Source organism: Panicum virgatum, chromosome 3N (genome assembly GCF_016808335.1).
Source record: "Panicum virgatum strain AP13 chromosome 3N, P.virgatum_v5, whole genome shotgun sequence".
NCBI classification, from domain to species: Eukaryota; Viridiplantae; Streptophyta; class Magnoliopsida; order Poales; family Poaceae; genus Panicum; species Panicum virgatum.
This window is the reverse complement of record NC_053147.1, coordinates 63,495,561-63,514,446: the sequence shown is the minus strand read 5'-3', so window position 1 is coordinate 63,514,446 and position 18,886 is coordinate 63,495,561. Positions and strand designations below refer to the sequence as shown.

Here is an 18,886-nt window from a genome sequence, read left to right as displayed (position 1 = left end):
ATTGTAACTTTCTTTCTGGCAGATAGTTTTGTCCTTTTGGATCTGCTCAGTAGTGATGCCGGCCGCCCGGAGCGCCGCAGCAGCAGAGTCAACAGAGTGTACGTTGGTTCTTACTTCCTAATCAAGCTGGATCTGAGTACCAGGCAGACAAAAAAAAAAGAATGGAGGATTTTATGTATCAGGCTGATCTCTGAAGCAACACTATCTAAATGATCAACAACAGTAACCAAGTACATCAATGCGAATGGCTCAGCTCATGATTCTTACCAAACACTGCTTCGTGTCAAGAAAATAAGTAAACAAAGAATCTGGGCACAGACAAGAAAAACGATATTCACCAAGGCAGATGAACAAATTCAAGTTATCCAGCAGCAACATATTATAGACACAGAACCTGATTCTCTGTACAGGCAGAATATGGTAAAATTGGTGTACAAGAATTGAAAAGAAGCCAAGACAGATTCCAGAATCTTTTATTATTAGTAGTAGTATCATTATGGTGAATAATCACAGGTAAATGAAGCTCACTGGTCACTATCATGTACTGCATCCTAAGAAGTATCATCCTCACCAACAATGGGTACACTACCCAGTCCTACACTCAAACTCCACTTTTAACTCAACCTAACTACCTATAGTTTCTACAGCAAGATTAGTGGTGCTGCAATATACTTCCTACACTTGTCCAACATAAGGTCTGATACAAATCAAAGGAAAACTAGCTGCCTTCAATCAACTGTTGTGGAGATGAGAAGCAATCTTCTCCCGCTGCAGACCATATGGCACTAATCGACCATTGGATTGCACTGCCGCCCAGAGATCAAGCAGCGAAGCTTGGTAAGAACAACCTGATTCCGAGGGAAAGCCGTTGTTCTGCCCACTAGTTACAGCAGCAGCAGTACGCCCATTTGCTTGGTGCATCCTCATGTTGTTTCCCCTTGCTTTCGCAACACCTAAACAAGCCTTCAACATCTGACTCATGTACACATTCAACCCAGAGTTCAACACATCAGCACTCTCTTTGGGCACGCTGAGACCTTGAGCCTTCAACTTATCCTCAAGTAGCTTGGACAGCGACTGAGAATCTGGCAACTCGCCACTATTGTAGCACACATCTAAAGAGAAAGACTTCGAAGGCTGAGAATTCTGAGCCTTTGGAACTCCCAGCGGAGCCCTGATCGGGCTCGGGCTCTGCACGCAGACTGGACTACCCCGGGCCTGGTCGACTTCCTCACCATCCTCCACAGAGATAACCTCCTGCAGCGCCTTGCTACCAGCTGACACAAACTCCCCAGTCCCCGGATGACCGAGCGGAGACTTGCCGATCGGGCTCGGCTTGTCACCAAACCTCTTGGTCAGAGGCGTCCCTCTCCTCGCCGGCAGCAAGCCGTTGGTCAGCGTCCCATTGGTCACCGTGCTCGTCTGCGAGTTCCCGGTGGGCGCCTGCTTGCTCGGCGGCGGCCCATCCGCCGTGCACGCATTGCCGAGGATGGACCGGACGAGGAAATTGTGGAGCTTGATGTTCTCCTTCCCGAACGCAGCAACACAGATCTTCTCAAACTCGGCCTTGCCCAGCTGACATCCCAGGAACCTCCTGAGGCCGTGGAAGTAGAGCTCGGCGCGCTGGTGGCCGAGCCGCTTGACGATCCGCGCCTTGAGCCCGAGCGTGTCGACGCGCGCGAACTTCTTGCGCGGCGGCTGCATCTCGCCGCCGCCGGCGCCAAATGCAGCCCCGCGAACGATCCCGCCGAGCAGCTCCGGGAAGACCAAACCCTAGGCGCCGCCGCCGCCGGGCTCCAGCGATCCGCGGCGGCCGAGCTCGCCGCTCGAAACGAGCGCTCGAGCACTTCCAGGAGCTACCCCCCACCTGTGGAACCAGATCGAGAAGCAGCGATTCAGCACGGAGAGAATCGACTCGGGACACACCCGCACCAGCTCGGGGGGAGAGAGAGACCGCTCCACGGCCGAATTCAGCGGCACGGCTCACGAAACCGGCCCTCGGAGCCGAGCTCCGAGCAAGCCCGGGCGGGGATTCTCCGGGCCGGGAGCGAGCCCGCCGCGAATCCCGGCGAGCTCGGACCAAATCGGCGTGGTGGCGGATTCGGGCGCGGGCGAGAAATTTTCGAGGAAATGAAGCTGATCCGGGGGCAGACGGCGGGGGGACTCACCTCGGGTAGAGTTCCGGCGAGACCGGGCCGCCGCCGGCGAGTTGGAATTGGGGGTGGGGAAAAATCGGGACAAATTATTTCTTTTATTTCCCGGCGGCCGCCGCAATTGGAGATTTCCCCCCCAAATTATTGGTTTGGTTTGGGGGCCGATGAACAGTGGTGGCTCTATTTGGGGGGCGCGTCCGCAATTACGCGCCCTTCCTGTCGTGCTAATGTCTCGCTGGCGGGTGGGGCCCGCGAGACAGGGTGCGGTCAGCGCGCTGCTGGTCGCGGAGACGCGGACGGCGAGCGCGAGGCGGCTCACGTGAGGCATATCATTGGGTTGCTCCTGCTAGCGTCAGCCTGGCACGCTGCGCACGTGCCGGGAGATGCAGCACAGTGTGATGAGACACGGGAAGAACTGCTCCGAGAAGTGGGGGGCAAAAAGCATTGCTACAGTTCAACAAAGGGAGTTTAGTACTCTTCGAAGAAATAAGAAATACGTGAAACACTGAAACCTAGTTACCTGGGGCGAAGCTACATACACATTAGCGGGTGCTAAAGCACCCCATAAAAATGGAAAACAAGTAATTGTGTCCAAAATTTCACCATATTTGCACCACTCATAACTCAACTATATGCACCCGCAAGGCAATTGTGCACCCTCCTTCGATTTGCTCTAGCTTGTTACAGAATAACCAAACTATATTTGATATTAGGTATAAGGTGATAATAGTGCCGGATGTAAATATTAACCATTACATGGATCTCTAATTCTTTTTAGTTAGAAATTTTGTACTACTTCTGAGTTTTAGTTGCACATAAAAGTTACCAATTTGCGCTTTAAGTGCCGTCAAAATACATTGGGCATATTATTGTTATTGTTTATATAAATATGTGTGGAGAAGATGAAATGTTGGGATATCAAATAATTATAAGTCAAAGTTGTCGATCATTCTAAAATGGGAGATATGTCAGTCGACGAATTTTGGCATCGTTCCACCTCTGCAAAATTCCGCAACATGCATCAGTCGTACACGCGACGAAACAACTACTTGCAGCACTTTTCTATCTTGATTTGGCCTAACGATAGGGGATGCTCGTGCAGTGGTGCATAAGAGCATCTCCAAGAGTGTCTAAAAAATAAAGCCTAAAAAATTAGTTTTGGGATCTTGGCAAAAACTATTGGGAGGGAAAAAAGACCCCCTCCTCCAGTTCCCAAAAATTAGTTGTAAAACAATTTAATTACTGCCACATCATCCACTTAACCGCCCAGGAGATATTTGTTCTCTACCTTCCAATCGAAGCAGCTTGAGCTCCTCTCTCTCCCTCTCTTTCTGTTCCTCTCTCCACCGAAGCAATCAGCTGTTGAAGGTCCAGACCGAGTACCATGCGCCAATGCTCCCATCCTTCCTCACTCTGCTTGAGCAAAACAGGCAACCAGTGGTGCTAGCAACTCAAGCCGCCCCACTTCTACACCTGCCATTCCTCCACAACGTACACTGTAGCAAAACAAGCAACCAGTGGTGCTAGCAACACAACCCCACAAGCCTCGACAGCATCAGCAGAGCTACAGCTCCTCGACAGTGGAGGGCCTTGCGTCATTGCGCACTGCAAGACAGATGAAACAGAGGAAAAATGTCACCCAGGAAGAAATCGCACTACAGGGAGGAGAAGAAATCGCGCGGAATCAGTTCAACTTCAAGGATTGGGAGTGCGACCGAGCGGCACAAAAATGGCTTGGGTTTCGGTCAGTTTTGGGCGTGCGGGAATATTGGGCAGTAGTTTATGGAACTGTTGGAGCTGCTGTTTTTTAGTTTATTGCCAAAACTACTTTTTGGAAGTGTATATTGGGCACTCTTGAAGATGCTCTAAGACTAGACTGATGCAGTAAATCAAAGCACTTCAACACTATTTTCAGAAGAACAGTTGTCTACTTGTCTGGAGAAGAAGAAGAGTCACCTACACAGTTCGCTGAATTTACAAATAGCCGCGACTTTTACTTCGCTTTTTCAAATGACTATTATTATTACTTTAGATGTTTAAGTGTGAAATTCTTAAAACACTTCCTTTATGGGAAAAATCTAGTGAAGTTAAGTGTGCAAACCAAACAGTTTTGTTGTACTAATCTTGATATTTTTTTTCTTTTTTTAGCGAAACACAATATATGTGCAACATTTTAGCTATTCAAAATATGAACAGGAAACGTAAGATTGCTCGGATATTGTAAAACCGGATGGCGTACAACTGCAGTCGGCCAGTAGCGTATCCTTTTGCGATGAACTAACCTCCTTGGCCAAATGTGCATCTAGTTCTGCATATATATTTTTTATTTTGAACGAACGGCACTCGACGAGTGCGTTTCTATTGATATAGCAGAAATATACAAGGTTACGACTCTGGAAGGCCATAACCAGACAACAAAAAGAGAAAAAGAAAAAGAAAAATAACACTGGCGGGTTGGATTGGGGCATCAACACGCCGAACTCAACAAATCAGGCCGGTCGGATTGGGGCATCGACGCAGCCGCACAACTCATCTCCACAGCAACTCTACACGACAAATTCAGCAGAAGCAGAGCTCGCGGCGCTCACCGAACCATCCACACTCATTAGTTGCCGAGAACTCCAGACGTGACCCTGCGTCGATAGGGAACCGAAAGATGCGGACTGCACCGCACCAGGAAGACTGCCGCCATGCGGGATCCACCGCCGCCATGCCACTGCAACACCACCGACCAGCTGGCGGAGTGATACCACCGAAACCGGACCTCTCGTAGGCTGCCTCGCAGTCGCTACCACAATAATACAACGTGCGGGGGCCTCGCCACTTCCACCGTTGGACCTCACTCTCGTCGCCTCGAAGAATCACCACGCGCAGGGGCCTTGACACGCCCGCCACAGTACTCCACGCCAAGGTTTCGTTTTCTTTATTGCCGTCAAGGTGGTGAGCAATGTTGCCCCCACGTCCACGTCCCAATCAAAGCTGAGCCACCGCCGCAGGCCGGCCTCACCTACTTGCTTCACCCGCACAAATAACCTCCACCGCCATGCCAGGAAGCCGGAGAAGTCGCTTGCGCCGTCTTCCGACGATGTACCGCATCGGAAAACCCAGCCAATCTGAGCAGCCCGCCGCGATCTGCTGCAAGCCAAGTCGTCCCATAATGCCGAAGCCGCCAACGCCGTCCTTCGACGCAGTCCCACGCCGCACTGACGGTTGCCAAGCAACGCCAGCCGCTGTGGTCCGCTGCAAGCTACCACAACCGACAACCATGCAACAACCACCGGCTGCCACCATAGCTGCGAATGGCACCCATGAGAGCTCAGCAACACCCGTTCAGCTCGCCACGCGGCAGAAAGGCCAACTCTGTCTGAAGTTGCCGATGAATCAATGGATCAGGAAAGTCCAGATAGGCCTTAAAAGACGACGCCTCCAAGGAGGACACGACGCCAAAGGCGCCGCCGTCGCTCGTCTAGGAACTGGACCGGGTTTTCACCCTGAGAACCCCGTGTAACAAGGTTGTTGCTTCAAATGACGCCCCCAACAGGGAAACGACGCCCTAGGGCGCCGCCGTCATCTCTACCAGCAAGAATGCCGGCAAGGGCTTTCGCCCGGAGCTTCCAAACCCTCGCTACACGTTCATGGCTTAGCACTTCCAACCGTTGACACGGCAGCCCGTTCGGAGCGGCGCTACCGCCGCGCCTCCAGGTACCATGGCGCCGACCTCCAACTCCGCTGTGCCCGTCACCCGGACCTCCTCACTCGTGGTGGCCACCCTTGCACGACTGCCGCAGCCTCCACGGCGTGTCCCTTCACGGCCTAAACCGGCGCACCAACGCGTGCCTGCACAGCCCCCAAGGGCCGCACCACGCCGCCGGTGGGGCCCAGCTCACCGCCGCCGGCCTCCTCTTCTACCTCATGCGCAGCAGAAGAAGGCCGCGCCGCCGACCCCAAGCCGGACGGACAGCAGTCACAGCTTGCCCTCCGCCAGGACGTTGGCCCCGTTAGCTCGCCCACTGCAGCTCCCGCCGCAGCGCTCCCGCAGCTCGCAGCTCCCGCCTCAGACAGTGTTGCAGCAAGGCCGCCGTCACGCCCTCTGCCGGATATCACCGCTCCGCACCGCCCGTTGCTCGAGGGAGAGGGGCGGAGACAACAGATCCAGTGGTGGGAGAACCGGATCCGCCCGCAGCTGGCCGGAATCACGCCATTGTGGCTCCTGCCCGCCGCCCGGCCTTGGCCGCCGCCGCCGGCCCGCCCCGGCACTGGAGGCCCCCACCGGCCGATTCGCCCCGCCGTCGCTTTCCTCGCCGGCCGCCGGGCTTCCGGGGGCTCGCTGGGGCGACGGCGAGGAACGGGGGAGGTGGCGGCGGGGGTTTGGAGCGGTGTGAAGGGGTTCCCTCGGTTGGCTAGCGGCATGCATATATATCATTCAAAAGAAAAATACTGGTTCAGTCACGCAACCCCACGTGCCGTGTTTTGAGGAGTAGGCGATTTTATGGAATCGAATTGACATATAGGTACTGCTTGGTTCAGCCAAATGTAACGTAAACGGCATCGCTATTTGATTTCGATAAATCTTGTTTGGTTCACTGTTACGTCTTGTGCAACCAAACAAAGCAGGGGATCAGTGATCCCTCCACCAATCACCATGTAATCCATTTCCCATACCGTTTAGGATACCAGTGTGTGAAGCAAACAGTATCATAGTACACGACGGAACTACCTTTTCTTCAGACTTAATCTACCTAATAATGAAATTAGCGCATTTCTGAAGGTCACGGTACAAAATTTTCTGTGTTGTATGATTGTGTCTCTTTACTGAAGCATGAAGTTGATTGCAGTCGAGACATGCCCCCTCTTTCAGGGTTCAAACTGGGTCTCGCTAATTTACGGTTGATTGTAGGGAGGGGCTCCCTACGGTCGATCTCCCGACCATTTTTAGTAATTTTTTTTGTCGTTTTTCGATTTTGGAATTTTTTTTGTAAGAGAAATTTTGAAGAGAGAAAATTTTTTGACGAAAAAAAGTTAGAAACAAAAAATTGAGAGGCAAAAAATTGAGAAATTTTGAAAAGAAAAATTTTACATTCAGAACAAAAAAAAAATAGTAAAAAAATTTGCATCCGAAAACAAAAAAAATGCTTATAGAAAAAAATTGCATCAAAAATCAAAAGAAAAAAAGTTTTGGGTACAAATATTTGGACGGTAAAAAAATTTGATATATCAAAAAAAAACTACCTCCCGCCCCGCCACCTCCCCGCCGCCGGATCCGCCGCGCCGCGCCTCCCCGTCGCCGCCGGCCCGCCCCGCCGCCTCCCGCCGCCGGATCCGCCGCGCCGCGCCTCCCCGCCGCCGCCGGCCCGCCCCGCCGCCGGATCCGCCGCGCTGCGCCTCCCCGCCGCCCCGCCCCGCGCACCTCCCCGCCGCCGGAGCCGCCGCGCCGCGCCTCCCCGCCGCCGCTGGCCCCGGCCCCAGCGCTCGCCTCACCTGGATCCAGAAGGAGAGAGAAAAAAAGGAGATAGAGGAGGAAGGGAGTGGGTGAGGAGGAATCACGGGAGTGGGTGTGTGCGGTGGGGAGAGGAGATATGTGAGCACAGTGGGGCCCACCATGTGTTTGGGTGGAAAAAAATTGACCGGGAGAAAGGAAAGTTACGGTCAACCTGAAAATCAACATCGCGGTTCAGACTTCAGGAGCGATAGGGTTGCTGTTTCTGAATTTCTGTGAACGTTGTCATCTGAACACTGCACAAGGGTCTTGTTTGGTTGGGTTCTAGAGATTTTAGAACGAAGTTTGACCATTAATTACAGTGTCAAATAAAGTCAGTTTACAAAATCAATTTCAGAACCCCTGCGCTAGGAACCCTAAAGAATCTAATGAGACATTTGACCGCGTAATTAGAGGATAATTACTGTAGCATCGCTGTAGACAATCATCGATTAATTACCGTTATTAGATTCGTCGCGAAAAGTTATACTCATCCCTTGAAAGATTTTGCAAATAAATTTTATTTAGCACTCTATACATGCGAGATTTTTTTTTTTTTGGAAACGTGGAATTCTAGAATGGGGTTGGTAACCAAACAAGGTCCAGAATTCGCCGTGAAAACTGAACGCTTTACATTGCATCCAAATATATTTACTGAAACCACTGTACACTGAACGGAATCCGTCCCCTACGTATGCGCAAATGCAAATCTTACGCGCTACGCGACCTCGCTGATGCCTCGTCGGACGGCTCGTCGGCGAGCAGCCCGGCGCGGACGTCCTCGACGTCGGCGGCGTCGGACGCCGTGGTTGATCCGTGGGAGCTGTCAGGCGGCGGCGACGGCACGGGCGCCATGAACTCGACCCACGCGCGCCTCTTGGCATGCTCGACGCCGTAGTACAGCGCGACGCCGGCGGCGACCACGACGGCGTTGACGATGACGGTCCAGGCGGACGCGAGGCACATGACGGTGGTGATGAGCACGACGGGCGGGACGCACATGACGGCGGCCCCCGCGGTGCCGACGGGGATCCGGTACGGCCTGGGGAGGTCCGGGTTCTTGACGCGCAGCTTGACGAAGGCCGCGAAGACCACGAGCATCCCGAGCCCGTAGAGGAAGTTGAGGAACTCGATGATCTCCTGGAAGCTCATGAAGGAGAGGATCACCACCCCCGTCGCCGAGCACAGGATGCTGAACGTCGGCGTCCCGTGCTTGGACCTGCATCGCACGCAATGCAATTGACAAGAAGATTCAATTTTCTGTCGATTGAAAGCTTGGCATTTGGCTACAAAAAAAGAAGAATCTTTCACCTGCGGGCGAAGATGGCGGGGATCATGCCCATCTCGGCCATGCCGAGGAGCTGGAAGGAGTCGCCGCTCATCTCGGCCTCGAAGAGCCCCATGTTGGACATGGCGGCGGCGGCCTGGATCCAGACGCGCAGCCAGGGCCCGCCGATCCTCTGGCCGACCTCGGAGAAGAAGCCGTCGGTCCACTCGGCCGCCGACTCCGACGGCAGCGCGCCGGTGCCGGCCAGCAGCGGGATGAGGTACGCGCCGACGACGAGCCCGACGGCGCCGAACACCGCCTTGGGGAACGTCTTCCTGGGCTCCTCGACCTCGCCGGCGAGCGTGCTGGCCTTGTCCCAGAAGTTGAGGTTCCAGAACATGGAGTTGAAGTACCCGCGGAGGTCGACGGCGCCGGCGTCGATGGCGAGCCAGCGGGCCGGGCGGATCTTGGGCGCGGCGAGCACGGTGAGCGCGACGAACGGGGAGAGCGAGAAGGCGGTCAGCGCGAGCGCGGAGAGGCCGACGAGGTGGAGGCCGCGGTAGTTGAGGTAGGTGAGCGCGGCGGTGAGCGCGAGGACGGCGAGCGAGCGGGCCGGCGGCGCGAGCGCGAGCCCCCCGCCGGAGCGGAGGTAGTCGAGGAAGAGCACCGGGTAGAGCGCGTTGTCGAGCGTGCCCGACGCCCACTTGGTGAAGCCGACGAGGAAGGCCGCGGCGGGGCCGAAGGCGGCGGAGACCCAGGCGACGTAGCCGGCGTTGGTGGGGAAGGCGGAGGCGAGCTCGGCGGTGACGAGCGCCTCCGGGAGCGACCAGAGGGCGGGCAGCGCGAGGAAGCCGAGGACCGGGAGCAGCGCGCCGCCGCCCGCGCGGACCGAGTCCTCGATGCCGAATGGCCCGCCCGAGACCTCGTAGAAGATGAGCGCGACGAGGGGGAGCACCGTCAGCCGCGGCCGCGAGCGCGCCGGCGGATCCGCGGGGGAGCCGGTCATCGGGTCAACGGCCGCCGACGCCGGCCGCCGCCCCGCGCCCGCGCGCGCGCAGAGAGTTGGGGTTGACGAATCAGGCTGGTGGGCAGAGGATGAGAGGAGTGGTGGTGGCGGCGTGTGCGCTGACAGTGGTAGAGATGTTACGGGATTGGTTTGGAGAATGACAGGTGGGTCCGGAGATCTGGTCCCGGCGACTGGGGAGATCCTTGATGCAAGCGGCACAGAGTCGGAATCCATTCAACTTTAGAGCTGACAGTGGGCCCACATGTCGGTGCCGTGCGAATGTGATCAACGTGGCTAATGGCGTGAATGTGATTAAGTTGGACAGCACTTCCATCGTTATGGTTGGTGGTGTAAAGGTAAGTCCATATTATTGGTACTCCTTATCGCGTCATTTGAATTCTCAATTCTTTCTATTGTTTTTGTTTCTCTGTTATATAATTATACTCTCTGTGTTAAGCGGTTAGCTGCCTGCCTGCATTTTTTCACTTAATCGGGTTGTATTGTAGGCTATCGTGTCTTTCTTTAAAAAAAACAGTTTTTTCGTTGATGGATGAGAATATGAAACTAGAGATTACGTTAGCAATGATTTTTTTATCAAATCTGTGCTATTTATAAAGCAAGCAATGATTTATTGATCCGTCCATCGGAATCTTAATATCTATCTACACTATGTTTAAAACAAGAAATAAGCAATAATACATGTATTAATATTTACCAGTAGCAAGGCATGGGTATATTTGCTAGTAAATATAACGATATAAGATTGGACCTGAATTCAATCCCATTGAGACCTTAGGCACGTTCGCTTTGTATGACTAATTGAACTTCTAGATTCGCAACAAAATAACGAATGACGTGTAGCTAGTGGAACTGTTCCCCTCTAATTATTGATTACTTGTGAGTTAACATCCACGTCTATCACACTATTTGAACATGACCACACAAGTAGATGGATACCATACTCATGGTATGGCAATTTGCAACGAGGGATCATATATTACCATTATGTCCTATGTTATTTTGACTATTCATTCAGCTTCAATTTGCCGTCAATCTATATCAGTCAATTCATTTACCCTTTGGTAAAATCTAAATGAAGAGGCCTCCCCATTGTTATTGTTTTAATGGGAGAGTCCTCAAACTAATCGAAAGCCGAATCCCACCATATCTTCTCTTAAAAAAAAGAATATATGAATTTTGTGGTCTGTGCAAGTAACTTCATAAAAGTCGAATCCTTGAAGCAGTCGTACGTATCTTTCTCTCGCATTCCCTAATCTTTTATCTTGGAGTCAGTTTAATCTTAGCACATCACCTTCTGCTCGTGCGTGCGCACACGGCTCATGGCCAGTAGCCCAACACACAACACACAATGGCCACACCTGGGCTCGGCCCATCAGCGAATCATCGTTACTCAACCCAGCACATAACACACAATGGCCACACCTGGGCTCGGCCCATCAGCCAATCATCGTTACTCAGCCCAACCCAATAGTTTCCTTACCTTTTCTGTTTCTCCAGTGCCCTTCCGGTAATGACATGATTTTATATTTATACGTCCAAATCCGAATCATCGTTTGCTACCCTATTTCAGCATATTATTACTCTATGGTTTATATTTCAGCATTTGATGGAACACTACTGCTAGTATAACTTTAGTGCTTTCAACATTTCGTGGGTCCAGAATAATTCGCGTTGCCGTTGGGGAGGGTATGGGCAATCTTGTGCTTATCCACACCCTTACCCAGAATTTAATTACCCATTCTATACCCTCCCCAAATTTATCCACATCCAATTATCCATACTCATTGGATAACGGATAATTAATTGGATAAAATTTAAAGCCTCCAGCAACACATCAATATACTTTCATGAATTAAAGCCTCCAGCATCTGATGCATTTTCTGTGCCATTGGCCGAGGTATCGTGAGCACGAGGCGCCGCACTTCACCAACTCGCCGGCGGCGCAGTAGTGCCCGCCGCCGCTCCGTCCGCCGGACGCGGACGCGGCGTGCTCGCAGTGGGCGTGTGGCCATGGCAATCGTATCTGCAGGGCACCACGGCGGCCAGCCGCGAGCGGCAGTGGACGTGTGGCCATGGCGATCGTATCTGCAGGGCACCATGGCAGCCATGCTCTTCATGCTGCGCCGCATCTATTGGCGCTGAGCATCGAGATGCTCTTCATTCTTCCTGCCAAGTACGACCTGCTCCGGCCGGCCGGCAGCATCGAGAGCTCCGAATGACGGATCAGTACCCATTGGCGCTGAGCACCCGTGAACTCATCAATGGTTCCTCTTTATAAAATCCTCCCTCGTCAATGGTTCAGTGCTCTCGCGTCTCTTGCCATCTGCATGCTCTCGTGCTTATTGTCATTGCTTCTCATCCTTATCCCATCCACTCGAGCCTAGGATTTCTCGTTGCAGTATGATGATGTCTGCAGAGGTATCCTAGCTTTGCCTGAGCTCCGCATGGATCTTGCCTGCTTGCACAGGTGTGCACACGGCGAGCGACGCAGTGGGATTGGACGAGCGCGGAAGAGGCGATGGAGACAGGTAAGCTCTTGCACACGAGCCACCAACTGATGACTAACGTTGAAGAAGATGGAGCAACGGGTAGAGACGGGGATACCCTGCCCGTACCCTTTCTATGACGGGGATACCCATATCCTACCCTTCTATAAATGGGTGTATTATTTTGTGTCCATACCCTACCCGTTTCACCGGGTGTGGATTTGGAGAATGGGTAAGGGTATCCAACGGCAACATGAAGAATAATCCTTCTATATTCTCAAAAATGTTATGTTGTCACTTCAAAAACAAATAATAGGTCGATTTTGTAGTAGAAGGTTGAAAATCGTAACTTTTATGATGGTTCAAGAATGTAAATCGGACTTTTCCCTAATAATTATACCTTTGAGCAAAAAGTTTAATTCGAATGACGCCACTAATGCGAACATAATCATGGTTTGAAAACTGTTCGCATCTCGATGAGCGCACACATCCAACGGTGTGTTCCCGGGGGTGCACATGTCTCAGGGTGCAAAAAAGTCATTCTGTATGTTAAAGGGTATGATTTTGTATTGACACACGCTTGAGGCAGGAGAAGGCGACTGCTGCTAACTGCAGGTGACCCATAATCTCGTTGGAATCTTCTTTTGCATGTCCTTAGCTTAATTCCAATGTACTGATTTTTTTAGTGACTAATATGATATTCTTTTGTTCAGCTTCTCTGGTACCATTCCTGTCATAGAACTGGTGCGTGCTATAAGTATGCTATTCTTCAATGACATAATTGGATACGGTGTATCTTTCATCCAGGCTATATAAAAATGAACAAATTTCAACACCACATTTCTTTTCAAAAATCTCGTTTTGATGTTTATATAAATGGCCCTAGACCTAGTGTTTTGTCAAATTTACTGTGTACTATAAGTGTGGTGTCAAGTTTACTTCTTCTTTTCTTGGATCCAGAGTTTTTGTACCCAAGAGCTGACATTTTCGAGCCGGAGCAGCGGTGGCGGCAGCAGGAGCAGGAGCAGCAGTGGTGGCAGCAAGCTATGTGCCATGATTTCAAAAGGAGGTGTGGAATATCTGAAGAAAGGAGAACCACCCTGCCTCATTTGAGTATGAATGAAGCAGTAGTGTGTTTTACCGATCAGGCTGCCACATGGATATGTTGCTGATGGTGATTTTTTTTAGAATATGGAAAAATCCAGCCTTGATCATTCGTAATTGAATGACTACAGCCAAAGGACAAAAGCACAGCACACATGCTGTTATAGCAAAGCTACAATCCGAACTCCAGAACTGCTAACCGATCGGAGATAAGCGAAACAAGAGCAAACCGAGAGTTACATATCAAGTCTGCTCCTACAATCCCAACCTCCTCTGTTGAAGAACTCCAGTACTACTCCTTCCAACCGTTGGCACAAATTCATCAGCGCCTTCATCGTTTCCTCTTCAGATAGTTGCGACCATAGCCGCGCCCAATACGTCCCTCTGAAGATGACCTGTAAAAACGAATTAGGGTACCGTTTCTGAAAAACAACCTCATTACGACATAGCCATAGAGCCCAGCATATAGCACAAACCCCAATTAGCATTTGTTTTTTAAGTTTTGCAGGGTAGCCATTGAGCCAAGATCCCATCATACATGTAATATTAACAGGCGGAGTAACAGCAAAAGTGTACTGAATAGCCTGCCACACACATTTTGCTAGATGACATTCAAAAAATAAATGTCGAATGGTTTCATCACAGTTGCAGAAACAGCACTTTGCATCTCCTTTCCATTTCCTTTTGATTAAGTTATCTTTTGTGAGTATCACCCTTTATCGAGGTACCACAAAAAGATTTTAATTTTCAAAGGTACTTTCAGCTTCCAGGCAACACAATTAACAGGTATAGTGTTCTCTTCCATGAGACTCGAGTACATTGACTTAACTGAGAAGATGGAACTCTGATTCACCTTCCAAACAAATTGATCTTTTATTTCCCCTAAATTGACATGAGCTACCAGAGATACCAGAACGTTCCATTGCCTTAGTCTATCACCCATTAAGGCTCTTCTAAAAGCAATGTTCAAAGGAATTCTGGAAAACACCGAAGCAATTGTTTGGTTCCTTTTTCTTACAATATTATATAACCCAGGGAACTGCTTCATCAGAGGCTCATGTCCTACCCACCAGTCTTCCCAAAATCTTACTTGTTTTCCATTTTTAACCACAAATTTTCCTCTAGCTAGCAAAAAATCTTTCACTTCCATAAGTCCAGACCAGAACTGTGAATCTCCAGGTTTTTTAACTATCTGTGATAGAGGTTTGTTGTTGAAGTATTTCTTTTTAAGAACTTGTTGCCAAATTCCATCCTCATTTATAAGCTGAATCAACCATTTACTTAGAAGACAGATATTCTGTGTATCTAGATTAGTGATCCCCATTCCCCTTACGCATTTTGGTGTACATAGTACACTCCACTTGGCTAACCTGTACTTCTTTTTATGCTTGTCATTCTGCCAGAAGAACCTTGATCTATAGTAGTCAAGTTTCTTAAGAATACTCTTAGATATCCTAAAGAATGAAAGCATAAACATAGGTAAACTAGACAAAACAGAATTTATGAGCACTAGTCGGCCTCCTACTGACAAGAGTTTCCCCTTCCAGCTACTCAGCCTTTTCTGAAACCTTTCTTCAATCTGATTCCAGTCCTTGTTGGCTATCCTCCCATAGCTCATTGGGATTCCTAGATACTTAAAAGGAAAAGTTCCTTCCTTGCAACCAAACAACTGTACATACGCTGCTACCTCCCCCTTTGCATCCCCCAAACAAAATACTTCGTTTTTATGAAAATTGATCTTAAGGCCAGACAATTCCTCAAAGGCACACATCAATAGTTTTAGTTTCTTGGCCTGTTCCATATCATTCTCTAAGAAGATAATCGTGTCATCTGCATATTGCAGAATTGACAAACCTCCATCAATTAAATGTGGTACCACTCCTTCTATTTGACCATTTTCCCTTGCTCTTGAAACCAGCATAGCCAACATATCAGCCACTATATTGAATAAAAGAGGTGACAAGGGGTCTGAAAAAAACTCCCCATATCATCATTTATCTTAATTCCCACACTTGCTCCCCTAACAATACAATCTATCCATTTGCACCACTGAGCAGAAAAACCTTTCACCCTTAGAGTCTGTTGCAAAAACTCCCAGTTCACTTTATCATATGCCTTCTCGAAGTCAAGTTTTAAAATAACTCCATTGTGCCTCTTTCTCTTAAGAACTACAGTTGCGAAGCTCACTGCAGCTGCGTCTCCTCTCTCTCAACCAGGAAGATAGAATGTGCTCTACGATGTGCAAGGCTCGTATCACGATTGTTGCATGAGCAGTAGTGCTTTCCTGAGGCACACATCTTCTCTTTTATGACTGAAACCGCATAGCGGTCCTAGCCGAAGAGGCCATCCACGTAAGCCATGGAAAAACTTGGCCATTCGATCATGCACGGACAAATCAGATTGCTGAAGAGGGTATGCAATTTTTTTATGTACCCACTTGTCATTTTTTTCTGAAATTAACGTGCACTCCAAAACCCTCTCTAGAAGTTTTCAAAGCGGCCATTTGAAGTTTGAAGAATCAACCTGAAGTCCACTTTCTTCTGAATTTTTTCAAAAAAACCTCTCTTTCACACATAATCAACCTGCGGTCCGCTTTTCTCGGTAATCTTACAAAATATCCTCAATTTCTTATGGAATCAACCACCGTAAATGGATATGTTTCGAAAAAGAACCTTCTTCTTTTATAATAATTACCCGCACAGGATACATGGAATCAACCTTCTCTCTTATGATAACATCCCAAACCGAATGGACGGAGGGCCATTTTCGCGCCCACTATTCTAGTGAAAACATAAAAATGCGGCCGGGGGGTGAACGGACCCCACCGTTTTTCATTAAGAGGAAGCGACTACGGCTTCACCCGGCCGCGGAAAAACCCCCGAACCCTGGCTCATGCCCGAGAGGGCCAAGCCTTACGGCGAGCACAGCAAGAGGATTTTTTTTACCCACGAGCGAAAATTCGTCCGAGCTGGGATTCGAACTCACGACCTCGTGGGAGCGACGCTACCGGGCTGGGCTAGCCAACTCGGCTGCCCAACCTTTCGCTTCTAGTGAAAACATGAAGTCCAACACACGCTGGACTCAGCAGGACGCGCTATATTTCCATCAATCAACCTCCAACCCTCCATCGCAATCCGAAATGACCCCATCAGTGACACTAGCGCTCTAATTTTGTCAAACTTCCGAAGGGTACTTTGGTCAACTTACCATCAGAGGCTCGAAATTTCAGCGAAATTGAGATCGAGGTCGCCACATACTGACGGGCGCAGCGTGGCGCCGGGCGGCCGGGTGTTGATAAAATACTTGGGAGTAATACATACAAGCAGCAAAGACAACGAAACAAAAACTTCTAGTTCTCCTGCGCGTTCGAGAAAAAAGACCACTAAACAAAAGAAGACGGAGGAAACCAAGCAGAGTATCCAATCCATGTTGTCTATAGTCCTCGGTCCGCCGGTGACCCGAGCGGCGGAGCGGGTCAGGCTGGCATGACCCGCGGCGCCGGGGTGCCGGCGCGGGCGCCCGACGGCCCGGACATCCACCACACCACCTCACCTCGTGGCTAACATTTATAAGCTGCTCCCCGTGTCTCGGGCTGGAGTCAGGGCATAGCCTCGTCAACCTCCAGCCCATTCCCATCGATCCCATTCCACTAGCTTCCGTTCGTCCATCTTCTCCTTCTTACTCCACTCCACCCAAGCAAACCAATCCGAAATTCCATGGATGAAGCTGCCAACGTGGTTGGAGGAGGAGCATTCCTCGATTTCCCAATATCCAGCCCCTGGTTAGACGATCTGCTCGACGACGACGGCGACGACGACGCCCCATACTCCGGCGGTGGCGTCGACTCGCTGCTGGAGGCCATCGACCTGTCCGCGGCCACCGACAAGGATGTCATCGGCTTCGTCCGCGCCAACTACGAGCGGTGCAAGGAGAGGAACCTCTGCCCGCCGGCGCCCATCGACGACGCCGGTCGCCTCACCCGGCCGGACCCTTGGGAGCTTGGCCGCTTGTGGTTCATCACGAGCAAGAAGTTCGGCTCGGACGAGAAGACGCGCGGGGGGTTTTGGAAGGAGAAGGACAACGAGTTCACCGCGATCCGCGGCGACCAGTGGCAGCAGCCGGCGCAGCGCAGGCCCGTGTACATCGGGTTCAAGAGGACCCTGGAGTTCTACATGAACGACGGCACCAAGACGGAGTGGCTCATGAACGAGTTCGCCATGATCCATCAGTCTGACGATGGCCACTTTTTTCTCAAGGTAAGGATCACCGGCCAGTTCACCACTCGTACTGGCAAAAACCAAACTAGCTGCAGCCTGCAGTGCCAAGATACAATTCTGATAAGTACCCCCTCGTGCTTGTTGTGTCTTTGCCTGCTTACTCGTAGGAGGAGGTCGTCATTAGCGAGGTGTTCAAGAAAGACAGAGACGCGAACCTGCGCCCTCCGATGCATCCGCAGGATCGTCCCAGGGAAATGGCCAACGGCAACGGTACGCGCTGGAACTCCATTCACTGCTACGCTGTCTTGAGTGTCTTCTTCATTTCTTTCTTTTTTCATTCCTTTTGGCTTTCCTCTATCAGATCAAGGTGATCAAGGCGATCGTGAGGATGAGCCGAACATGGACAACCTCGCCTCGCACGGCGACGACCACCCGCCGCGCCACGGCGGCGCCGCGCAGGGCGACCTGCAGGCACCGATGGGGAAGCGCATGCGGCCCGACGACGACACCATGGCCAGCAGCATCCGCATCAGCGAGTCGGAAGTCTGGCAGCAGCTTACCAGGATCTACGTCGAGGTTCCCAAGGAGGTCGGGTCGTCCAAGAGGAAAGATAGCAAGAGGCTGGTGTACGCGGTGTGCCACCACTGCGACCGGGTGTTCAGAGCTTCCTCCAAGAACGGCACGTCGAGCCTGAGAAGGCACGCGGAAGGATGCCAGTTCAGGCACTCGAGCCAGGCGCGGGCGAGGGGGATTGTTCCGCAGCCGGGGCCTAGTGGCGGCTACGCTGGATGAAGGCCAGGTCTTCGTCATCACAAGCCGAGGCTGCCGGTGCAAGCAGTTGAGACAAGCGCCGGCAGCAGCGTGTAGGGGGTTTATTTCTAGTTGTTGATGGTGTTCACAATCTGTCAATCCGATGAGCTCGCGTTGCTGACACATGGCTCCTCTTTGATTCAGTGCCTAATGTTACCAGCCGCCGACAGGGCTGAACATGGGCTTTTATTCCCTGCCGCGGCCCGAAAAGGGCCGACGAATTCTTCAGCGGCGTCCCTCAGGCCCCTGTGAATTATAGCTAGGGCTCTGGCAAATATTAGGAGTCAACTGGCAATTAAATTATTATACAAACTTTCCGCTCCTAAAAAAATTGTGACGACCAGAT

At 51.1% G+C, this 18,886-nt stretch overlaps 3 protein-coding genes across 4 annotated transcripts; 1 reads left to right on the top strand and 2 right to left on the bottom strand.

Annotated features, from left to right (window-relative positions):
- Window positions 1-440: 440 nt before the first annotated feature.
- Window positions 441-2,351, bottom strand: LOC120666592. Of its 2 annotated transcripts, none has more exons than XM_039946464.1 (2): window positions 2,169-2,351; window positions 441-1,867 (listed from the first exon to the last, which is right to left on the bottom strand). In XM_039946464.1, exon 2 carries the CDS (start codon window positions 1,702-1,704, stop codon window positions 733-735), a length of 972 nt encoding a protein of 323 aa, XP_039802398.1. In that variant the 5' UTR covers window positions 1,705-1,867; window positions 2,169-2,351; the 3' UTR covers window positions 441-732. The 2 variants fall into 2 exon arrangements, with proteins under 2 accessions (XP_039802398.1, XP_039802399.1); XM_039946465.1 differs by having other exon boundaries at window positions 1,955-2,307.
- Window positions 2,352-8,196: 5,845 nt separating this feature from the next.
- LOC120666590 (probable polyamine transporter At3g19553) lies at window positions 8,197-10,008 on the bottom strand. Its single transcript, XM_039946463.1, has 2 exons — window positions 8,941-10,008; window positions 8,197-8,848 (listed from the first exon to the last, which is right to left on the bottom strand). The coding sequence occupies exons 1-2, from the start codon at window positions 9,900-9,902 to the stop codon at window positions 8,341-8,343; spliced, it is 1,470 nt and encodes a 489-aa protein (XP_039802397.1). The 5' UTR covers window positions 9,903-10,008; the 3' UTR covers window positions 8,197-8,340.
- A 6,987-nt stretch (window positions 10,009-16,995) lies between these two features.
- On the top strand, window positions 16,996-18,655 carry LOC120663765. The gene is made up of 3 exons (XM_039942663.1): window positions 16,996-17,769; window positions 17,898-18,000; window positions 18,092-18,655. Exons 1-3 carry the CDS (start codon window positions 17,230-17,232, stop codon window positions 18,520-18,522), a joined length of 1,074 nt encoding a protein of 357 aa, XP_039798597.1. The 5' UTR covers window positions 16,996-17,229; the 3' UTR covers window positions 18,523-18,655.
- The last annotated feature ends 231 nt before the right edge of the window (window positions 18,656-18,886 follow it).

Coding starts and splice junctions, on each gene's coding strand:
- LOC120666592 (XM_039946464.1), bottom strand. CDS start 1,704: ATGCAGCCGCCGCGCAAGAAGTTCGCGCGCGTCGACACGCTCGGGCTC.
- LOC120666590 (XM_039946463.1), bottom strand. CDS start 9,902: ATGACCGGCTCCCCCGCGGATCCGCCGGCGCGCTCGCGGCCGCGGCTG. Junction 8,849..8,940: donor CCCGCCATCTTCGCCCGCAG/GTGAAAGATTCT, acceptor CGTGCGATGCAG/GTCCAAGCACGGGACGCCGA.
- LOC120663765 (XM_039942663.1), top strand. CDS start 17,230: ATGGATGAAGCTGCCAACGTGGTTGGAGGAGGAGCATTCCTCGATTTC. Junction 17,770..17,897: donor ATGGCCACTTTTTTCTCAAG/GTAAGGATCACC, acceptor GCTTACTCGTAG/GAGGAGGTCGTCATTAGCGA. Junction 18,001..18,091: donor GGAAATGGCCAACGGCAACG/GTACGCGCTGGA, acceptor TTCCTCTATCAG/ATCAAGGTGATCAAGGCGAT.